The 24,033-nt window shown below is 34.3% G+C and overlaps 1 protein-coding gene and 1 pseudogene across 3 annotated transcripts; both read left to right on the forward strand.

Moving 5' to 3' along the window:
- Nucleotides 1-255: 255 nt before the first annotated feature.
- LOC105767216 (uncharacterized) lies at nt 256-4,984 on the forward strand (annotated as a pseudogene).
- Nucleotides 4,985-8,910: 3,926 nt separating this feature from the next.
- On the forward strand, nt 8,911-13,222 carry LOC105766559 (kinesin-like protein KIN-7O). Of its 3 annotated transcripts, none has more exons than XR_008195217.1 (6): nt 8,911-9,401; nt 9,595-9,913; nt 10,692-10,921; nt 11,069-11,163; nt 12,252-12,403; nt 12,969-13,222. XR_008195217.1 is itself a non-coding variant. In XM_012586051.2 (6 exons), the coding sequence occupies exons 1-4, from the start codon at nt 9,327-9,329 to the stop codon at nt 10,698-10,700; spliced, it is 315 nt and encodes a 104-aa protein (XP_012441505.1). In that variant the 5' UTR covers nt 8,911-9,326; the 3' UTR covers nt 10,701-10,921; nt 11,069-11,163; nt 11,269-11,337. The 3 variants fall into 3 exon arrangements, 2 of the variants coding, with proteins under 2 accessions (XP_012441505.1, XP_052485452.1); XM_012586051.2 differs by lacking the exons at nt 12,252-12,403; nt 12,969-13,222 and adding an exon at nt 11,269-11,337 and having other exon boundaries at nt 9,595-9,684; nt 9,773-9,913; XM_052629492.1 differs by lacking the exons at nt 10,692-10,921; nt 11,069-11,163; nt 12,252-12,403; nt 12,969-13,222 and having other exon boundaries at nt 9,595-9,684; nt 9,773-10,371.
- The last annotated feature ends 10,811 nt before the right edge of the window (nt 13,223-24,033 follow it).

Raw genomic sequence — 24,033 nt, forward strand, 5'->3', positions numbered from 1 at the left:
GTTTTGGTGAGAGTCGATAAATTTATTTTTCCTGCTAATTTCATTATCTTAGATTTTGAAGCAGACAAGGAAGTGCCGGTCATCCTTGGGAAACCTTTCTTAGCCACGGGAAGAACGTTAATTGATGTGCAGAAAGGAGAACTTACCATGCGAGTTCAAAACGATTAGGTAACCTTTAACATTCTTAAAGCGATGAAATTTCTCGATCCTGCAGAGGAGTGTTCAGTTAGGGAAGAGATAGAAACCTTGGCTTTTATGGAAAGCAATTTTGAAGAAGATCCACTGGAGAAAGCCTTAGATCTTAACCCTTTGGAGGATAAAGAAGGTGAAGAAAACATGGCTTTGATGGAAGCCAATCCGGGAAATTTTATTCAATCCACACGATTTGAACCGTTGGAGTTGGAAGTCAGAGAATTTGTGCAACCCAAGTTGTCAAGTGAAGAACCACCTAAACTCGAACTAAAGGTACTTCCTTCCTATTTTACATATGTTTATTTAGGTGACTATTCTACTTTTCCTGTGATTATTTCAGCAGAACTAACGAAAGATTAAAAGGAACAACTAATTGCTGTTTTAAAGAAATTTAAGAAAGCAATTAGTTGGACCATAGCTGACATTCGAGGTATAAGCCCTTCGTTTTGCATGCATAAAATCATTTTAGAAGAAGGTGAAAGAGCTCAAATTGATGGGCAAAGGAGGCTCAATCCTATTATGAAGGAAGTTGTGAAGAAGGAAGTGATCAAATGGTTAGATGCAAGAATCATCTATCCTATTTCAGATAGTTCGTGGGTAAGTTCGGTGCAGTGTGTGCCGAAGAAAGGTGGAATCACGATTGTTGAAAATGAGTGTAATGAGTTAATTCTAATGAGAACTATTACTGGTTGGAGAATCTGTATTGATTACAGAAAGTTGAACAAAGCCACTCAGAAGGACCATTTTCAATTGCCTTTTATGGATCAGATGTTAGATCGACTGGCAAGTAATGAATTCTATTATTTTTTAGATGGTTATTCAAGATATAACCAAATAGTTGTAGCCCCAGAGGACCAACATAAAACAACCTTTACTTGTCCATATGGTACGTTTGCTTTTAGGCGAATGTCTTTTGGTTTATGCAATGCACCTGCAACTTTTCAACAATGCATGATGGCAATATTTACTGATATGGTCAAAAATTTTGTTGAGGTTTTCATGGATGATTTTTTTTTGTTTTTGGTAACACTTATGCTATCTGTTTGAGTAATTTGGCTAAGGTACTGAAGAGATGCGAAGAGATGAATCTTGTCCTTAATTTGGAGAAATGTCATTTTATGGTTAAGGAAGGGATTGTCTTAGGCCATAGAATTTCAAAGAACAGAATTGAAGTCGACAAAGCAAAGGTGGACGTAATTGAATGATTACTGGCCCCAGTTAATGTGAAAGGAGTCAGAAGTTTCTTAGGCCATGCCAATTTTTATCGAAGGTTTATCAAAGATTTCTTGAAAATTTCTAAACCGCTGTGTTTGTTGTTAGAGAAAGATACAGTGTTCGATTTTAATAAAGCATGTTTGGAAGCTTTTGAAGAACTAAAGAAGCGGTTAATCTCAGCCCCAATAATCATTACACTTGATTGAAACTCACCTTTTGAGTTGATGTGCGATGCAAGTGACTATGCTGTTGGAGCTGTGATGGGTCAAAGAAAAAATAAAGTGTTCCACCCTATTTACTATGCAAGTAGAACCTTGATGGGAGCCCAACTCAATTATACGGTAACTGAAAAGGAACTATTTACTATGGTTTTTGCTTTTGAAAAATTCCGCTCATATCTTATAGGTACCAAAGTTGCAGTATTTACTGACCATGCGGCCATTAAATACTTGTTCACGAAGAATGATGTGAAACCGAGGCTAATTCATTGGATACTTTCACTCCAAGAATTTGACCTTGAGATCCAAGACAGAAAAGGTGTTGAAAATCAAGTAGCTGATCATTTGTCGAGGTTAGAGCAAGATGAGGTAACTCGATCACGTGTGCCTATCAACGAGAATTTCCCAAATAAGCACTAATTTGAGGTGAGTCGAATTCATATAACACCTTGGTTTGTTGATTTTGCCAGTTATCTTGCATGTGGAATAATTCCTCGAGAAATGACATACTAATAAAGGAAGAAATTCCTTCATGATAGTCGGTATTATTTTTGGGAGGATCCGTTTTTGTTTAAACAGTATACAGATAATATAATTCGAAAGTGTGTAGCTGAAAGTGAGATTACTAATATCTTATATCATTGTCATTCATCTCCAAGTGGGGGACACTTTGGTGGTTTACGTACTGCAGCAAAGATTTTGCAAGCAGGTTTCTTTTGGCCTTTTAAAGATACTTATGCTTATATGAAGAACTGTGATAAATGCCAAAGGACTGGAAATATATCAAGGAGGAATGAGATGCCCTTGACAAACATTTTGGAGATTGAATTGTTCGACGTATGGGGCATTGACTTCTTAGACCCGTTTCCTTCTTCGTATGGGAAAAAATACATCTTAGTTGCTTTGGACTATGTATCCAAATGGGTTGAAGCTGAAACATACCCTACAAATGATGCTAAAGTAGTCATAGGATTCCTACATAAACATGTGTTTACACGATTTGGGACACCAAGAGCTATTATTAGTGACGAAGGTTCTCACTTTGTGAACAAATGGCTTAAGTGGTTGCTTGACAAATATGATGTAAAGCACAAGATTGCTACTGCTTAACAACCCCAGTCCAATGGGCAAGTTGAAAGAGTGAACCGTGAAATCAAAGGTAACCTTGAAAAGGTAGTACGCCCTAGTAGAAAAGATTGGTCTCGAAGGCTCGATGATACATTATGGGCCTATCGAAAAACATTTAAGACTCCGTTAGGAATGACTCCATATCGGTTAGTCTTTGGAAAGGCATGTCATTTGCCATTAGAGTTGGAGAATAAAGCTCACTGGGCTTTGAAGCAATTAAATTTTGATCTAAAGCAGGCCGGTGAGAGAAGGATGTTACAACTAGATGAGCTGGAAGAGATGAGGTTGTTTTCCTATTAGAATGCCAAAATGTGTAAAGAAAAATCAAAGAGATGGCATGGTACTCATATACAACTTCGCAAGTTTAAAGAAGGTAAGAAGGTGTTGTTGTTTAATTTAAGGCTGAAGTTATTTCCTGAGAAGCTGAAATCCCGATGGAAAGGACCCTATACCATCTACCAAGTTTATCCTTACAGCACTATTGAATTATATGACAATTATGGAGGTACGTTTAAAGTTAATGGTCAACGTCTCAAACACTACTGGATGGTGATGTTGAGCGAATTGAATCCTCGCTCATCTTAGCAGACCCTTAATTTTTCATGAACTCATTGTGTAAATAAATAATTAGAACTTGTTTTCTTAATTTATTACATTTAATTAATTCTATCTAAGGAGATTGGAACTTAAGCGGGACCGTTGTGACCCCTCCAACCTTTCCTGGGAATTAATTTAATGTAATTTGTTAAGAAGAAATTTTCTAATTAAAATTTTTAAGTTTCATTTTGTTCAGTTTAAATTTTAAATTTTTATGTTAATGAAGGGGGTCAAATTTGGCCCAAGTACTAATCAGTTTTTTTTTAAGATATAGTCTAAGTTTAAGGCCCAAGACAGCAAAAAAAGGGAAAAACTTAGGCCTTGCTGTCATACCCATTACTTGCCGCCCAAGTAACTTTAATGTAGTTAAATTTTTACTACATGTTGCCCTAATTTTCCCTATATAAACCCCTCTTCATTCTATTAATTCTCATATCCCTCAAAGCAATTTGCTTCCACCCTAAAAATCTTTAAATCTCTTCTTTGTGCCATCAACCTCAAATCCCAAAAAAAACCCTAGTCCTTTTCTTTCTTTTTGCCAAAATTCCCTATTGCTATCGTAAAAAGATCCCGCTGCACCATCTTTGCTGTCGCAATATTTTTGCCGTAGCAAGTTATACCAACTTTGCCTATTTCTCTTTTCTCTTTTGTGCAGAAACTCTACTAAATTTTCAGGAAAGTACCATGTCTCGTAAAAGAACTAGATCGTCAAAGACTACTCCTGAAAACCCGATTGTGGTTGATGAAGAAGTGAAGAGTGATTTGATTCAATTTTCAAGCATCAACCTATGATGCCGAAAAAAGGTTTTAATCTGAAGAGCAATGATGTGATAGTTGTTCCTGTGCCAATTAGAAAGATAATCAATGCTCTCAAATGGGAATGATTCTGTGATGCTCATTCACTTCCCGATGATGAACTAGTTCAAGAATTCTATGCTAGTTTGACTACATAAGATGCTACTGAAGTCATCGTTCGAAAGAAAATGGTACCTTTTACTTCTAAGTCCATCAATGATTTGTTTAATTTACCTGATGTTGTGACAAATACGAGATCCTAATGGATTATAAGAAAGTATGGGAGTCATTCTTGTCGAAGAGAATACTTGAAACTAGTAGCAAAGGTATGGTTTTATTTTGTTTGCTACAGTTTTATGTATATCTCACACAGTTCCACCAACTCGATGGAACGAATGCTTTTGTTATATGCAATCTTGACAGAAAAATCCATTAATGTTGGGAAAATTATCCTCAAGGAGATTCATGATTGTGCTAAAGAGAAGGCAGGAAGTTCTTATTTCCCATCATTAATCACTTCACTTTGCTTAAAAGCCCGTGTTAAAACACAAGCAAATCTGAAGGGGCAGTATGTTCAAAGGTGTATTACAAGTCATGATCCTGAAAGATTGGTAGAAAGAGTGCATAAGTTGAACCAAGGTAGGCAAGAGGAGCCAACTGAGCTAGAAACTGAAGTTGATTCAGTTACAGACACTGAAGAAGAAGAATCTGATAAGGAACCAAATAGTCTTCAACCAGCTGAAGGAGCTGAAAATCTTGAACCTAGGGTTGAGCCAGAAGAAGAACCAGTCCAGCTAAGTGTTGAACCTGAATATAAACTCCCACGCCGACTTCTGTAAGTACTTCAAGGAAATCAGAGTTGTCAATTTTGATGGATATGTGCAAGTTCATGCACAATCAGCAACAAACTTACTGGAAATATGCAAAATTAGAGATGATTCAATTCGAAATACTTTTAAGAATATCTCTAATACTTTTGTTCCTGAGTTCATAGATGCTATCTTTGTGACATGGACGGAAGAGACTGACGATGCAAGTGAAGATGGAGCTAAAGAAGACAGGGGGAATAAGTCAGAAAAATAAAAGGGGGATTCTTGTCTTGTTATTTATTTAATTATTTTTAGGTCTTTAGGAATTTATTTCTTTAGTAATTAGGATTTAATTTTTTCAAAATAAAACATAGCAAGCATGAATAAATACTTCTTTAGAAAGAAAAAGATTAAGTGATGTGGCAATGGGAATGAACATGTCTAGGATTGGGTTATTAGGAAATACTTGGTATTTAAGCGGTGTTAATGACTCACCTCTCTTTCTTTACAACCCTACCTGGTGTTCAGTTTTCATTCATCACTTTATTCTCGCAATGAGAACATTGCTTCTTTTTAAAGGGGGTAAGGCAAATTGCTCAAAATTTTAAAATTTTTTATGTTTCAAATCATTCTTTCATAAGTATGTCTTAATAAATGAATGTTAAGAGAAATTCTTTTTAATAAGATAGGTTGTATGCAAGCATGAATGATGATTTTATCTGAGTGATTGTATGTTATCATGAAAAATTGAATGTTTTTATGATCTTAGTATTAGGTAATGTTTTCCATGAAAATTTAGTTTCTCTTAAGATTAGACATGCATAAAGGTTTATATCTTTTGAATTGACTTAATGAGTGAAATCCTAGGGGACATAAAAATCTAAAATGATATAGGCACCATTTTTCTTTGGATAGCTTGAGCTTTTTCAAGCCCACCTTATGATATTAGACCCTTGAAACTATAATTTTGAGCTTAAAGGCCTGTTCATTGTAATAAACCTACATTATAAGCCAGTACCATCTTTTTAAAATTATCCTAATTTTGTGAACCTATTTTAACTAAAGTTGTCTTGGGAATCAACATTTGAGGAAATTTTCATAAAGATGTATGTGCTCATGCTTAAAAAAAAAAACAACGACAACAACAAAGACAAAGAAAGAGTGAAGAAAAATTTGCTCAGTCTCCAAAAAGAAAATGTATGAGTATGAGTTCAAAATAAGTTTGGGGAAGTTCCACAAGTTCACTTGAAGAAAAAGGTAAAGGTTAAGATTCTGAAACTGAAATGTCCCATCTCTTAAAATCCCCACCTTTAACCGAGCCCCATTACAACTTTATAAAAGACCTATTGATTTAATGATTATGTCACGTACATTAGTGGAGAGGAAGTATTAAGTTCAACATATGAAGATCATAAATAAGCCTTACACTACACCAAAACAGGCTTTTAGCGGCGTTTTTAGTGGCGTTTGGATAAAAAACGTCGCTAAAAATAAGCATTAGCGGCGCTTTAGAAAAAACGCCACTAAAGATCCAGTATTAGCGGCGTTTTTTGGAAAACACTGCTAAAAATGAGCATTAGTGGCGTTTTCCAAAAAGCGCCGCAAAAAACCTAAGCACAACGATGCCTTTTTTGAGTTTTCGGGGCTTTCTCGGCATTTTTGAAGAAGCGTCGCTAATGCTCTGGGCTTTAGCGGCGTTTTTGAAGAAGCGGCGCTAATGCTCTATTTTTAGCGGCGTTTTTGGAAAAGCGCCGCTAATGCTCGGGGCTTTAGCGGCATTTTTTAAGAAGCGCCGCTAATGCTTGGGGCTTTAGCGGCGTTTTCCAAGAAGCGCCGCTAATGCTCGGGGCTTTAGCGGCGTTTTTGAAAAAGCGCCGCAAAAACATTTTATCTGTCTATTTACTATTTAATTTATTTGTTTATATTAATTAAAATTCAATTTATTTTTAATTGAATATTTGTTAAAAATGGATAAATTTGAAATAATGACACGTAGAAATAATTTGAAATAAAAAAATAGAAAAAATATTTGTTAAAAATGGAGAAATTAAAATACTATTATTTAAAATAATTTTAAAATTTTTGGGTACATAATTGATTGATTTTTAATTTATATATTAAATAATTTCAAATATAATTGTAAAAGATACGATAGTATTAATTTTAAAATATTTAATTTAATTATCATTATGGTTTAGGGTTTAATATATATAGTTTAGGGTATATATATGGTTAATTTAGGATTTAGGGTCGGTTTAAGAGTTACAATTTTAAGGTTTATAGATTATGGAATTAGGGATTATGGATTAGGGATTCTGATTTAAGAGTTGTAATTTAAGGTTTAGGGGTTAGGGGTTAGGGGTTAGAGGTTAAGAGTTAGGGATTTAGGGTTTATGGATTCAGTGTTAGGTTAAGGTTTAGGGTTTAGATTAATTAGTGTGTTTTCATTTATATATTAAATAATGTTTAGGGGTTAGGATTTGGGGCGGGTTAGGGTTAGGGTTTAGGATTTATATTAATTAGTGTTTTTTAATTTATATATTAAATAAGCTTATTGGGTTTAGTGGTTAGCAGTTTGGGGTTGAGAGTTAGTGATTTAGGGTTTAGAGATTCAGGGTCGGGTTAGGGTTTAAGGTTTAGATTAATTAGTATTTTTTAATTTATATATTAAATAAATTCTTTTATAATTGTAAAAGAGATAATAATAAATTGTAAAGATTATTAATTTAAAATTGATATGCAATATACAATAATTGAATATAAAAATTATAAAATATGCGAGCTTTGGCGGCGTTTATAGCAAAAACGCCGCTAATATGTATTAGAATTTTTCAAAACGGTGTCGTTTCATTACAAGAATTTAATTTATTAGTGGCGTTTCTTACGTAACGCTTAGGAAAGGTAACATTAGCGGTGTTTATGACTAAAAATATTTAATCTAAACCGTTTGATATATTTAAATATTAGATTTAAAAAATTAATAAAAAATGTAACAAATTGATACGAATAGGTAACTATCTATTTTGGATATATAGGACCAAATTATAACAAATAAAATAAAATACAAAACTAAAATCATTCCACATCGAACATCTAGCAAAATAATTATATTTTAGTTAGGAAGAAATATCTCTAATAAAATGGAGATTAGATCGGAAATGAATAATATAAAATCATGATTAACGTCTCAATCTTTAATAGAAATTTGATATGTGATGATTAATTGCTTACATTGGATAATTCTAACTTAATAATTAATTACAATGATTTAATCATTTTTCTTATTAAAATATACGATATTTATTTTGAGAGTACTTGATTTTTTTATAAAATTCAATTTATAAAAATAATAATAAATTTTTATAAAATCACTTAACTAATAATTTTAATAGACAAAATAAAAGATTTTTAGCATAGCAAAACAGTGTCGTTTTATTCCAAATGAAATAATTTTTTGCAGCGTTTTTTTATGAAAAACGCCACAAAAGGTAAGCAATAGCGGCGTTTTTATAAAAAAATGCCACAAAAAAATAATTTTACTTTAAAAAAATAGCGCCATTTTATATAGCAAAACAGTGTCGTTTTATTCCAAATGAAATAATTTTTTGCTGCGTTTTTATGACAAACGCTGCAAAAAGTAAGTAATAGCGGTGTTTTTATAAAAAAATGCCACAAAAAATAATTTTACTTTAAAAAATAGCGCCCTTTTAGCATAGCAAAATAGTGTCATTTTATTCCAAATAAAATAATTTTTTAGCGGCATTTTTATAAAAAACGCCACAAAATATAATTATATAGCAAAACAGTGTCATTTTATTCCAAATGAAATAATTTTTTGCGGCGTTTTTCAAAAGGTTAGCAATAGCAGCGTTTTTATAAAAACGCCACAAAAAATTATTTTCCTTTAAAAAAATAGCGTCATTTTATAAAATCCCCTCCCCCCCCCCCCCCGAAATCCCCAACTTTCCCCCCTAAAATCCCTAATTTCCCACATCCAAGAAAAAAACCCAAAAGCTTATTCAACTCTGTGTTTTTTCCCAACTGAAGCCAAGCCAGTTCTTGTTTGTTCTTCATCTTAAAACTCTCAAATGGATAAAAGGGGTCCAAAATCAAAGAATGCAGAACCAGGAAACCAAGGAAACGATGAGAAAAAAAGCAAAAAGGGATTAGAAATTAAAGGGTACCGAGTGGAAGGGTTGTCAATAGGAGGGCATGAAACTTGCATTATTTTTCCCACTCTTATTCAACTTTGAAATATTCCTTGTTTTGTGCATAATATTTTTTTTTGACACTTTTAGCTCAGTCAAAATGTTTCTAATATGTGCTTGAAGTTGCTGTGTATTCCAGGGGCTTTGGGATGTAGAGAACGACAATGATGGCCAACAAGAAGGCTACGTGTTGCAGGTTTATGTTAATGTGGCTTTTAGCAAGAAAACTGTTTGGAAAGGTTTGCCTTTGCTGAATGATGATGAATCTCTTGTTTATCTAGTGTGCTCTTTTATCATTTATGTTAATGTGGCTTCGTGTGCTTTCCTCAGTATATCCCCTTGGTTTCTCAAATTTTTTTCCCTCTGTAAGGTTAAATGGTGGCATGCTTATTTTTGTTTAAATATTAAATGTGACGTTCTCTTACTGCACAGAAACTTAGTTTGGAACAATCTAGTTTTAGCCAGCAAGGAATGGAAGCCTCCATTAAGCGTTTGCTTGCAGAAAAGGAAGAATTGGCAATGGTAGTCTAATATATCATTGGTTATGAAGAAAGCTTTGTGTCTTTGGTAGTCTAATTGTGTTTGTTGGACCGTGCCTTTGATATTGCAGCAACTTACTAATTCACTATTGGAAATGGAGGAAGAAAAGGCAATACAGTGTGCTAGAGAGAAGGCTTCAATTGAAGCTATTGAAGAGAAAAGAAAGTTATACAATTCTCAGATAACATCGTTATCAGAAAAATTGTCTGAGGTAAGAGTCTTATGTTTATCATTGGATATTTTAGAACTTTAATTGAATTATTGAAAGTGGCTTAATTTTTAATTTTGCAAGTTTTTGTTGATCAGCAATTTATTTATTTTCTGTGTGTAGTATTTTTCTATATTTTTTTTATCTTTCATCATGCTATCCCTTGCACCACAGTTAACAAATTGCTTGTGGAACTTGTGATTTTCCATATCTTTTTCGATCTCATTTTGTGTCTTTCATAACTGGAATTGTTATAATACTTCTTATCTTGTGTGGAAGACTGCAAAGGTCTCAGTCTCTATAATTCGTTATCTTATTTGATCAGGTGCTCTCACTTTGCCGATCCAATTTCTTTTTATGGTAATGTTTTTATAAGTTGTTTTGCTGCTGGAGATACATCTCAGTGGAAGTTGAGCTCTAGCATTTAGACCTGCATGACATGCATATACTAACTCTACTAGTTTTACTATTTATCCGTCTATTAATGTTTTTTGATATTCTATTTTTGCTGTTGGAGAATCTCATGGATTCTTTACATGTAAATATGATAGTGCTGTAAATCTCCTATTATTTAGCTATAATTGTTCCAGATTTGTATTTTGATTTGCAGTCATAGACTGAATTGTTGACTGTGACACATTCCATGCATAAATTGTGTATTTTCTTAGCATTAGTTGTTAATGTTCACAGATGTGTAGATTATTTTCGATGGCAAACTAGAGTTTTTATTTAAAATATTTGAGGATGGATTTTGCACTGCTAACTTGATGCTTGATTGTAGGAGTCGTGAATTTCTATTGCAGGAAGGGTATACTGCCTTCGCAACAAAGGAAGAGGCAGACACTGAGTTTGTGGCTGAAGGCTTCAGTGCAAGACCTTGCTTCTCGTGCAGCTAGTCGAGCCATGGCTGAAGCTGCAAAAAGAATCAGCCCTCCAAATACAGCATATCAATTTGAGGTTTCCTATAGAGCCCTATCTGGTGATCGTTCACTACAGGCTCATCTTCTGAAGGTCTGTGTTAGTTCATATTTTCTATTTCTGTTTTACATAATAAGGCACCTATATGGTCCTTTAAGATGAATGTCCATGTGAATGTTATTATTTCTCGTCCAAGTCTCTTCATTTATGCCACAACTGATTTTCCTTTTTAATTTTTAGGTTACATCTCCAAGTGCTTTACCACAGATCTTTAAAAACGCAATGTCTGCTTCCATGTTAGTTGACATTGTTAAATGTGTCGCTACATTTTTCAGGTAAATGAAGTCTTTCTATGATCTCTACTACCTGGGACTCATGCCAGTTTATTATTTTATGTTTGGCCAGATTCTTAACTCCTTATTGGCTTATCAATTTGGCAGGGAAGATGTGGATTTGGCTATTAAGTATCTAGAAAATTTAACCAAGGTTCCAAGATTTGACATGCTTATTATGTTTCTTTCACCTACAGAATAAAATAATGAAATTATAAATTAATACATAATAAACTTATATTTTGATTTATGAAAAAATTATACATAATCAGTGAAGCTCAGTTCCTTTGTTTGAATTCTTATGCTTTAGGTAGATAATGGTTTCTCTGTACTGCCTGAAAACATTTTGTACTTCAAATAATAATATGCCATATGAAAATAAAATATTTTACCAATAAAATAAAATAAAATAAAATAACAAGAATCGAATATCAAAAAATTCGAACATAGAAGAAGTTTAATCAATTTGCTTGCAAAAACTCTTCAAGGTCTATCTTTTTTCATCTTCTTAATTAATTGTTAATCTTCCCAATGGCCGCCTACCAAAGAAAACGAAGTTTTGCCAATCAAACTAGGTATGTGTTTTCTTGGTTTTTTTATATATATTCTTTTCTTTTGACAAAGAACTTGAGGTTTAATTAAATTTGACTAAAGACTTGGGGTTGAACTAATTTGATTCTTGTTTTTTATTTTATTTTATTTTATTTTATTTTATTGGCAAGAAAGATAAAATATTTTATGTATCAAATAATCTAAAAGATTTTGAATTCTTATGCTTTAGGTAGATAAGAGTTGTTTTTAGTTGTTTTCTTAAATTATTTATGATTATATTAGTTGCAATAATGAAAAATAATTTCATTTATGTACTAGTAGGTTAAATGGTAAATTCTTTTATATAGCTGCTTTGGCTCGTAAGCTTACCTGGTTATGTGGTAACTTGTACAGATTCTAGTTTTTCTTTTTCTGGGAATAGGTAGATCGTTTTGCATTAGTCAATTATGTATGCCCCTGGGTAGTTTTACCTTAATGATTTGTTTTATTTGTAGTCCATTACTTGAAATTAGTTTTTGAGCTGGTTTTCTTATTTTCAGGTCAGCAACACGGATCTTGAAGAAAAAAAAGCTAAAGATCAATGTTCATAGGCCTGTGGGGACAAGGGTTGTCTTTGATGAGGAAGGCAACACATAGGCTCCACTTGCTATGTTGGCTGACAAGACGAGAGACGATATACTGCTTGACCAAGGTATACGTTATCCCTTTTGTTGGCCAATGTTGCTAGGATTTTTTATTTTTCTTAAAATACCTGAGTCTGACACCAATGTTGGAATCATGTTTGGACATGATGGATATAGAGTTATGACCTTCAGATTCATGGAAAAACTTGGAAAAATTGAATATACCTGTATTGGAAAAATTGAATATATCAATGATCAATTTAATTATTATGGTGTTCTTTTTTCTGTGCCTTAGTTCTCTTTTATGCTATATAAGACATTTCTATATAATGTTAAACAACAGTAGTGCAGCATGTTTCTATTCTGCTTTTTGAAAATTAATACTATTGTTCCTTGTTAAAAAAATTGAATAGTTTAGACAATCATTAGAAAGAATGCCTATTTGTGACACATGGAAGAGCTATAATTGAGATTGTTTGTTAGTATGGTTCAACCTGCTACTAAAGTTGCACATAATTGTTTTTTATACTTATTTTTTGAGCCTTAATGGCTATATATATTTTTTATTTTTAACATCTCTGTTGTTTACCAAGTTTGTTGGTTTATCTGATCATTTGGTTTTGCATCCTTTAGATATTGAAAGTGTAGTGGAGGATTCAATCTCTTCAAGCAAGAAAAGCCAAGGCTTAGCACTTCTTCAAGTAGAGTGTTATTTAATGTTGCATTCCATGGTCATTTATCTTAGTCGGAACTTGAATTAGGTGTTATTGAAACAGGGTTTTGTAGCTGCCTTGTATACTAGCTTCTTTAATCATGATTGTTAATTATTACGTGTTTTGTAGCTTCTTTTATATTTGGCCGAGTTAATATAGATCATATGAGTTTGAACATAATATTTTAATTCTAAATTTAAATTTATTAATTTTTATATTTACCTTTAAAGTTAAAATTTTAATAGAAAATTTAATTTAATTAATTTTTTTATCCTTAAAAGTATATGGTTTAAAGTTTAAATTTCAAAAATAAAACATAATATAATATTTATCATAGAAATAAATATTATTTAATTAATTTTTTTAAAAGTTATGTTTTTAGCGGCGTTTGTGAAAAAATGTCGCTAAAAGTCATTTTTATAGCGGCGTTTGTAATATAAGCGCCGCTAAAAGTTATGACCTTTAGCGGTAAAAGTTTGTGGTAGAAGCGCCGCTAAAGGTACTGGTCTTTAGCGGCGTTTGTGGGAAAAGCGCCACTAAAGGTCATGGTCTTTAGCGACGTTTATGGAAAAAGCGCCGCTAAAGGTCATGGTCTTTAGCGGCGTTTGTGGGAAAAGCGCCGCTAAAGGTCATGATCTTTAGCGGCGTTTATTTCATGATCTTTAGCGGCGTTTATCTGCTAAAGTTAGCAACGCTATCATTAACGACGTTTTTTGCGGCGCTCTAAAGGCCTAAAAAAGCACCGCTAAAAGCCTGTTTTGGTGTAGTGTTATGATTGTTTTGCTTGATTGATGAGAAATTGTGTTGAATGAAAATATTATCTATGCCTGTTACATACATGCAAACTATGATTCATGTTGGCATATCTTGAAACTTAGAATAAAATTTTCAAAATGTTTGTATATGAGTTGTTAATAAAGAAGGTCTATGAGCATGAATTTATTGATGCATGATTGTGAGACAAAGATTGATGCTACTTACAATCTTAGCAAAATTTGCCTTAGCAAGACCTTGTGTTGTGCATGAACATTACTCGGGACGAGCAATGATTTAAGTTTGGGGGTGTGTAAACTGAAAAATATATAGGATTTTTCCTATATAATTCATTACCTTTTTACTTAAATTTGTTGTTAAAACCAAATAATTGTTTAATAAATTAATGAAATATGCGAAAATATGAAATTAGAACATAGAAATTATTAAAATGTGATTTTATACTTTATAATATAGTTTTCATGCATAAAATGGCTTATTTTATATTAATTTGAGCATATTATATATTTAAGCTATAAAGTGGGCCATGCATGATTAAATTAAATAATAAAATATAAATTTATATTTAATAATTAATAATTAATATTTCATTAATAAATTAGGTTTTAATTAATTAAGTAAATTGATTAATTAAAGTGGTTAAATCATATCATTTGGTCCTCTAAACTATCTACTATTTTTGGACAAGGCTGAGAGTTTTCTTCTAATTGCAAAACCGTCCAAATTAGGGACCAAGTCAACCCAATTTTCGGCTGCACATGGATGTCATAAACCATTTTTTTTGGTTTAATTATACAAAGTCCTTGAAGACTTAAAGAAATCGGAGATTTTCCCGAAGATTTGCTGATGACCGAGTCTTAGTCCTGAGTTGTTGTGGCACTCAAATTGACCAAAAATCAAGGAAAAATCAGCCACCTTTCCTCAATTCATGGCCGGCCACTCTTGGAGGAAGTTTCAAAGGATGGGCACTCCTATTTTTAGCAAACTAGCTCCCTTGCCTCACCTATAAATCAGAGCTCATTTCTCACTTTTTTAATCATCCCTCATCCCATCATCTTTCACTCATTCATCATTCTCTCAACTCTTTCAGTTGTCTTCCCCTTCATCATCTTTGCATAAGGATTTTAGCAATTAAGCCTCTTAAAGAACCCTTGGTCGGCCACCTTGGAGAGCCATCAGCAAAGAAGCAACGCAAAGAAGCGAAGGAGCCTCGTCAATCAGAGTCTTTGTTCTTGTTTACAACAATGATAGCTTAGTTTTATTTAAGCTAGGATGATTATTTTGATTAAATAATATTTATTTGATTCATGCTTATAATGTTTCTGCCTCAATCGATCATGTTTTCAATTAAAATCAAGTATGTATTTCGTTCATACGTGATTGAAATGCACCTGAATTAGCTGAGCGATCCTAACCAGACTTCGGCTAATGGACGCATAATTGAAATGTGCATGCTCAATTTAGATCCTAACCCGATTGAATTGTAGGTTGCATAACAACTCTAACCAAGCTCTGTTATCAGCATAGTATTTAGATTTGTGTGATTAAATTGTTTCAAACCTAACACGTCCCTGTTACCTCACACGAATGCTAAGAAACCCTTAGTAAATAAGGATCAGTAAAATGAGTATTTACTAAGTAAAGGATTCCGAAAGGACCTAATGTGGTTTCCAAACTCATGAAAGATCGAGTTGCCATGGAATGTTTTTTCGAATGTTATTAAGCATGTTAATAATAAATTGAGTTTAATTAAGGTAATTGTCCTAGTTTATTTATGTTATAATTGTTGCAAATTGTGTTTAATTTTACTAAAATCTATTTCATTCATATAGTTTGCATACTTAGGATAATTTGCATTAGGGATCATTGCATTTAGTTTAATATATTTTAATCACCACTTCTCAACTATATTGTGTTTTTATTTACCAAATTGTTAATATAATATTACAAATTAAGTGACTTAGCACAAATACAATCCCTGTGGAGACGATAACTCGATACTTACTTATTACTTGATAACTACTGTGTACACTTGCAGAAATCCTAGCGTTACAGTGTTACGGGGTATGAAGCAATTGGTTTAGGTCATGATAAGAGCGTTTCATTGAGCTGCTGGTGCTTATGCTACATTTGCGAACCGTGACTTAAAATTGGAGCATTTGCAAGCTCTGGGTGGTAAATAATTCAGTGGAGTTTGGGGAACTGACCCCCACTGAGGCTGAGTATTGGCTCGAGTGAGTGGAGAAAATCCTTGAGCAAATGACATGTCTTGATTAGGAGAAACTAGGATGTGTTATGTCACTACTCACTTGCGAAGCCCATCACTAGTTGAACATTGTGAGGCAAGGGACTGTTGCGGATCGTCTGACTTGGGTGTTCTTTTTGGCAATCTTTAGGAAGAAATTTTTGGGCGAGCAGTATTTAGAAGCTCGTAAACAAGAGTTCATCAGTTTGAAGCAGAGTGAACTATCAATGGTTAAGTTCGAAGTAGAGGAGAGGAACCACTATCAGAGGTTTTTATTTGGTTTACACTGCGTCATCCAACTATTTTTGGTGACTCACGACACTGCAAACTTCGATAAGCTAGTGGATAAAGCCAAAGCCATTGAAAACATCAAGGCACAGTGAGCTAAGAAGCAAGTTTCTAGGTGAGGATAAAAAATAGATCACAACTTGTGAGGTGTTGGAAAGAAGTTTAAACGAAGCTTCAAAAATGAACAGTCACGTTAAAAGGAAATTTAGGATCGTAAGGAGGGTTTGCACCAGTCTGTGAGCTGGGTGTACTGCAAGCTCTGCGAGAGGAAGCATCGTGGGGAGTGTCGCAAGAAAACTGGAGGCTATTTTAAGTGTGGTTCTAAGGAACACTTTATCAAGGATTGTCTAGAATGACAAAAGGGCTTACAAGTGCAAACTGTGACCCTTACTCAAATGCGAGTTGGTGTTCATGGTTAAGGACGAGGTAAAGGTAGAAAGACTAGGCCAATTGGGCAGTGAACCTTAGCCCACACTATTGCAACGTAAGAGGAAGAGTCTGAAGGTCTCGCACGAGTCTATTTTGTAAGAGAGACACAATAGCAAAGTGCCACCGATGTTATAACAAGTACCTTCACTCTACGAACTATTCCCTTATTTTTGATTCCTATTCAACACACTCTAGTGAGTTGGGAATAGTAGTAGAGAATATAGAGAAAGGGGTGACTGTCACCAATTCTTCTATGCGAACCTGATGGAGTTTTCATTCTATGGGTTCGATATGATCCTTGTAATGGATTGGTTGACCAAACACAAGGCCAAGATCAAATTTTAGTTAAAGAAAGGTGTTTTGCAAAGTAGGGAAGGCAACAAAGTAGTTGTGGTAGGTGAGCGAGCTCAGTGTAACTTGGTTTCAGCATTGAAGCAGAGAAGATACTAGAAAAGGGCGGCGAGGCCTATCGCACATTTGTGATGGGCACATAGGTTTTGGTGAAAGGTGTTTGTGAAGTGCAAACTATTCAAGATTTCCCAAATGTATTTCCTGATAAGCTACTAGGTTTATGATAGAGCGTCGCGCGCGGACCAAGATCGAGTCGTCAAGTCACGGGAAATTCCTACAAAGGCTCTAAACAATTAGATCTGAAACGAAACAGAAAAAAATAAAAGATTAGATCTTTGAATTTCCAGATCTGAAATAAAATCCCCAAATCAGCAAAGAATCAAATTGAGACTCGAAATAAGTATTAATAAGGATTCTTGAGAATCAAGAACACGTAATTGAACCCCAAAGAAGACTCCAATCTACCGAATCTATCAATTGAACAGGAAACAGAAAATTAAAATGCAACAGATCACAACAACCCAAAAATTGAAATAGAATGAGGATAGGTTGTTTGGATGGCAAGATCAAAGGAAAAGGATGATTGAAGAACGTTTTCTTCTTTGCCAAGAAGAAGACGATCGATTTCTTTAAGGTTGAAGTTGGCTGGAAACACAATAAAAGAATTGAAATAAGTTAGATAAAGAAAACGGCACAAGCAGAATTTAAAAGAAAGAATGACCAGTAAGAAATAAAAGATAAAGTCCTAAGAAGCCTTGAAATCGAGAAGGATTTCACAACTCCCTTCAAACGGCTCTAATCTCCCCTCCAATGAAGAACAATGGCAAGAAGAAGGCTGAAGATGGCTCCCACAATCTAAAAGATTGTTAAAACTACTTCTAAAGAAAACTCAAGAGAGAATTTAAGGGTGACTGGCCAAGCCATATATATAGGCCTCCTAACTACTTTCCTAGCCCTACTAGGAAAACTTTAAAAAAACCCTAATTTTGACTTTTAAAGGGGAATTTCGTCCAAGGCCTTTAAATGGGTCTCTTGCACTGAATTTTTACATGGAAATTTATTCATAAAGTCTAAAAATTTAAATTAAGTATTTAAAGAATTAAATTGGGCCACTTTGACAATTTGGCTTGATTTTCAGCTAAGTCTAATTTAAACTTCTGGATTGGGCTTAGAACATCTTATTGGGCCTTCTCTTCAAGAACTTGGGCTTGTAATCCGTTCTCTCCCGAAATTGGCTTGTTAATGCTCGTAACTGATATCCAATGCGCCTTAGTTGCAAGATTCGGTTTCTTGGACCAAGATTTCCAAGATTTGAAATCTTGATTTTCTTGATTCTTGAAATTTCTCAAAACAGCAAAATTGGACCAAGATTCGGTTTCTTGATTTTCTTGAAAACAAGAAAGTGAATCTTGATTTTATTTTTCCTTCGTATACGCATCTGAGGTCTTTGTGACTCGTATCATTCCCCCTTCCTAAAAAAGATTCGTCATCGAATCTGAAAAATCAAATGGAGATAAGTCAACCACATTGAAAGTAGAACTTGTAGTCCAAACATAAGCATAACAAAACAAGTATAACGCATGCGAATGGACAGATTCAGATTACCATGCAAACAAGCTAATTTACTCGCCAATGCCTCATCAAATATTCGAAATAAATATGGACATGTTTTAAGGCATTCAATCATCTCAAATTGTTTCCACAAACCATGAATAAATCGCGAGTAATAAATCAAATGGTAAGCGTAATCATCACAAGTAGGTATTTGAAAAGGTTCACACGGTTCACAGAGTTGCACAATCATACCATGCAGTAATCGACGGTCTATAGATTCACTCACACATGCATTATCAAAAACAAGAATCTTTTTTATCAACCATCAAAATAGATAGATCATCACTAAATAAAATAGAACAGTCAAGCACGTTTCGATCTAAGTGTTTTACAAAAATTAAATCATCAACACAATCTTTGTCACTATCGGAGGAGTACAAAAGTGTTCAAAAGTTTCAAGCATCTTACCTTTATAAGCAGAAGAAGAAGGTTCGATATTACCTTTTCCATTTAATACAAACCTTCGCTCATCGGGGGCATAGTGTAGTCGAAGCTCTGTTGTTGAGTTAACCTTTGTCAAATGGAACTCAAACTTCATGTACAACCACCTACACTGTTTAAGGCATGAATATAAATTGAAAACAAATTTGGAAAATTTCGTTACCTTATTCACCAAAACAGATTTGCACAAATTTGCGGAGTTTACACAAGGCAAATCAAGAGAATAACAACTCACGCTTCCTTTCGTAATGACTTTATCAACCATAATCGAAGAATAACAATTAATCGGATCAAAATGAGGGATCTTTTAAGAATTAAGTTACCAAAAGTTTTAACAATAATTTTCAAATCTGCATGGGACTCAGTTGATAAAATTTCCTTACCTCGCTTACCTTCGGGCTCATGTAGTGTGATTTCATCTTTGCGTATGTTGATTGTATGAAAGCGTCTTTCATCGGAAAGGTATTGAGGTTGAAAGTTATCTTTCATATGTGGCCAATGGAAGTGTTCTATCTCACGCAAAGGTGGTAAACCTTTAAGGGCCTCACGAAAAACATCCTCATAGTCCTGCGAAAAACATTGAAACAGACTAGGCAAATTTTCATTAATGTTAGATAGAGATAAATAATTTTGCCTAAACCTCACAAGGATACAAGGCTGTTCATTGAATAGGTCTCTTCGCACATCATTTTTTGTTGCAATTAAAATTTTCACTCTATTTTTACCACTTGCGGATTCACTCATCTTTGGGCCATTTAAATTTTGACTTTTTTCACTACTAGCCTCTTTTCTCTCTGTCTTTTTTATTTGTCCTTTCTCCCTCACCCCCTCACAAAATTTCGTCATTTTTAATTGATCTTTATATAGATCACTGGGATTTAAAGGAGCAAGAGTGAATTTTTGGCCTTTAAACACAAGAGAGTATCTATTAAGCTTGCCTTGGTGTGTAACATCACGATCAAATTGCCAAGGCCGTCCAAGGAGCAAGTGTGCCGCATGCATTGAGACAACATCACACCATACCTCATCCTCGTAATTCCCAAGCTTAAAAGTGATCAAGGACTGTTTTGTAACTTTAACTTCTGAGCATTCATTAAGCCACTGAAGGTGATACGGCTTAGGGTGCTCGATACAAGGTAACTTTAAGGAATCCACCAAATAGCTGCTAACTACATTCAAACAACTCCCACTATCAATAATAAGTGAACATAAGTTACCTTTTATAAAACACCTAGAATGGAAAATATTGGTCCTTTGGTTATCACAATCGTCTCCCATTAGGATGTTAAGGGTGCGGCAGACTACCATCTTTTTTTTTCCACTTTTTTTTTTGAAATGCCTGTAAAACAAATACTCAACACTCAAAAGAAAAATTAGCAAACCTCACCGTTAGTCACTCAAAAAGAAAAATCAAATTCTCAATGAGATAGAATTCAGTCTTGTGAGTTCTTTAATAGAGTCTATATCAACTAATTAGAAAGTGTATGAACCGAAACTACCAAAGAGTCCTAATTTGCACTAAGATGCCAAAAACTGACGAGACACCAATTAATTTGTGTTGCACCGAGAAAGAATTGTGCACACCTTAAAATCCTACTAACACAAGAAACAAGAAGGTGTTAGATAGTGTAAAGGAAGAATAAAGGCAAACAAATGAAAACCTACAGCTAAGAATCAATAAAAATTGCTAAAATCGAAAAACCCGAAAAACTGCGGAGTAACTTGAAAACTTCGTTCGAGGTGTTCCTGATCTCCAAAAATCACAAAATTAAATCTGGAATGTCCTTAAATATTGAATTTTTTATCTGGAAAGTTTGGGCACCAAAATCAACCCCCTGAAACTTTTTTTAAATTTTGATTGGATTTCGTCATTTTCAATTTTTTTGACTTTTTTGACTAAATTTTTTGCGGGAAATATTTTTTTATATACAATCACAGTGCCAAAAGATCAATCGAACAACGTTTACCCACTCAAATGAATTTTTTTCGAAAAAATTTTCTGGGTAAAACTGCTGTTTGTAGTTTAAAAAATAGAGATCAGTTTAGAAATCAACCAAGAACACCCAAAACACCCAAAATCTGATACCAAATGATAGAGGATCGCGCGCGGACCAAGATCGAGTCGTCAAGTCACGGGAAATTCCTACGAAGGCTCTAAACAATCAGATCTGAAACGAAACAGAAAAAAATAAAAGATTAGATCTTTGAATTTCCAGATCTGAAATAAAATCCCCAAATCAGCAAAGAATCAAATTGAAACTCGAACTAAGTATTAATAAGGATTCTTGAGAATCAAGAACACGTAATTGAACCCCAAAGACTCCAATCTGCCGAATCTATCAATTGAACACGAAACAGAAAATTAAAACGCAACAGATCACAACAACCCAAAAATTGAAATAGAATGAGGATAGGTTGTTTGGATGGCAAGACCAAAGGAAAAAGATGATTGAAGAATGGTTTCTTGCTACCAAGAAGAGTGCTGATCGATTTCTTTAAGGTTGAAGTTGGCTGGAAACATAATAAAAGAATTGAAATAAGTTAGATAAAGAAAATGGCACAAGTAGAATTTAAAAGAAAGAATGACCAGCAAGAAATAAAAGATAAATTCCTAAGAAGCCTTGAAATCGAGAAGGATTTCACAACTCCCTTCAAACGGCTCTAATCTCCCCTCCAATGAAGAACAATGGCAAGAAGAAGGCTGAAGATGGCTCCCACAATCAAAAAGATTGTTAAAACTACTTCTAAAGAAAACTCAAGAGAGAATTCTTGGAGAAAGCTCAAAGAGAATTTCTACTCAAAAAACTCTGAAATTTTTAATGTAAAGTAATATGTTTAAGGGTGACTGGCCAAGCCATATATATAGGCCTCCTAACTACTTTCCTAGCCCTACTAGGAAAACTTTAAAAAAACCCTAATTTTGACTTTTAAAGGGGAATTTCGTCTAAGGCCTTTAAATGGGTCTCTTGGACTGAATTTTTACATAGAAATTTATTCATAAAGTCTAAAAATTTAAATAAAGTATTTAAAGAATTAAATTGGGCCACTTTGACAATTTGGCCTGATTTTCAGCTAAGTCTAATTTAAACTTCTAGATTGGGCTTGGAACATCTTATTGGGCCTTGTCTTCAAGAACTTAGGCTTGTAATCCGTTCTCTCCCAAAATTGGCTTGTTAATGCTCGTAACTGATATCTAATGCGCCTTAGTTGCAAGATTCGGTTTCTTGGACCAAGATTTCCAAGATTTGAAATCTTGATTTTCTTAATTCTTGAAATTGCTCAAAACAGCAAAATTGGACCAAGATTCGGTTTCTTGATTTTCTTGAAAACAAGAAAGTGAATCTTGATTTTCTTTTTCCTTCGTATACACATCTGACGTCTTTGTGACTCGTATCAGTTTACCACCAGATCGCAAGGTGGAGTTTGCCATTGAGCTGTTTCCTTGCAGTTCGCCAGTGTCTATCACACCGTATCGCATTACACCCAAGGAGCTTAAGGAGCTAAAAGTACAACTCTAGGAGTTGTTGGATAAAGGTTTCATTTGACCTAGAATATCGTCTTGGGGTTCACCAACGTTGTTCTCGAAGAACAAGGATGGGAGTATGAGGATGTGCATCGATTACAGACAATTGAATAAATTTATAGTCAAGAACAAGTATCCTTTACGGAGGACAGATGACTTGTTTGACCAGCTACAAGGAGCTACTGTGTTCTCAAAAATTGACCTGTGATACGATTACTACCAACTAAAGGTGAAGGAGTCTGATGTGTTAAAGAAGATATTCAGAACACGATATAGGCATTACGAGTCTGATTTGACCAACGTACTTGCTATTTTCATGGATGTGATGAATCAAGTGTTTCATGAATATTTGAATCGATGTGCAGTGGTGTTCATTGATGACATCTTGGTGTACTTGCAAACCAAAGAAGAGCACAACATGCAACTGTGAATAGTGCTACAGATTTTGCGAGAGCAACAACTATTTGCAAAGTTTAGTAATTGTGAGTTTTGGCTAAAAAAGTGACGTTTTTGGGGAATGTGATTTCAGCTGAATGGGTACTGTGGACCCAAAGAAAATCAAAGCAATTGTGGAGTGGAAACCACCGAGGAGCATGACCGAAGTGCGAAGCTTTTTAAGGCTTGCAAGGTATTGCCGCCATTTTGTTAAGGCCACTTTTTTGAGTGGTTCTACACTATAGCAACGCACTTAACGAAGCTATTTCAAAAGAAAGAAGAGTTCGCATGGACTGAAGAGAGGCAGTGAAGCTTCGACAAGTTTAAGGAGATACTCACTAAAGCACCAATGTTGACTTAACCCGAACTAAAAAAAAGAATTTGTGGTCTTCAATGATGCCTCTTACATCGGACTTGGATGCGTGCTAATGCAAGAATGGAAGATGATGGCTTATGCTTCGAGGAAATTGAAGATTAATAAGTTAAATTACCCTATCCACGATACGGAGCTAGCAGTAGTGATGTTCACACTAAAGATTTGGCAACACTATCTTTATGGCGAGCAGTGTGTCATCTATACAGACCACAAAAGCCTCAACTATTTGCTGATCCAACAAGAATTAAATCTACGACAAAGAAGGTGGATTGAGTTGCTAAAGGACTATGACTGCGTGATAGAGTATCACTTAGGAAAGGCCAACGTGGTAGTTGATGCATTGAGAAGTAAGTCCATGAATGAACTATGAGCTATGTTTGCACAGCTAAGTGTGTCCTACAATGGAGGACTACTCGAAAAATTGCAAGTAAGGCCAACGTTGTCACAAAAAAATTAAGGCAAAGCAAGGTTTTGATGAGGAATTGGGGAAGAGGGTTCGCCAAGTGGAA

The sequence above is a fragment of the Gossypium raimondii genome, chromosome 4 (assembly GCF_025698545.1).
Source record: "Gossypium raimondii isolate GPD5lz chromosome 4, ASM2569854v1, whole genome shotgun sequence".
Lineage (NCBI taxonomy): Eukaryota > Viridiplantae > Streptophyta > Magnoliopsida > Malvales > Malvaceae > Gossypium > Gossypium raimondii.

Excerpts from the sequence above, each read along its gene's own strand:
- LOC105766559 (XM_052629492.1), top strand. The coding sequence starts at position 9,327 with ATGATGGCCAACAAGAAGGCTACGTGTTGCAGGTTTATGTTAATGTGG. Across the intron at positions 9,402-9,594 it reads CAAGAAAACTGTTTGGAAAG|AAACTTAGTTTGGAACAATC; the intron begins GTTTGCCTTTGC and ends CTTACTGCACAG. Across the intron at positions 9,685-9,772 it reads AAAAGGAAGAATTGGCAATG|CAACTTACTAATTCACTATT; the intron begins GTAGTCTAATAT and ends TTGATATTGCAG.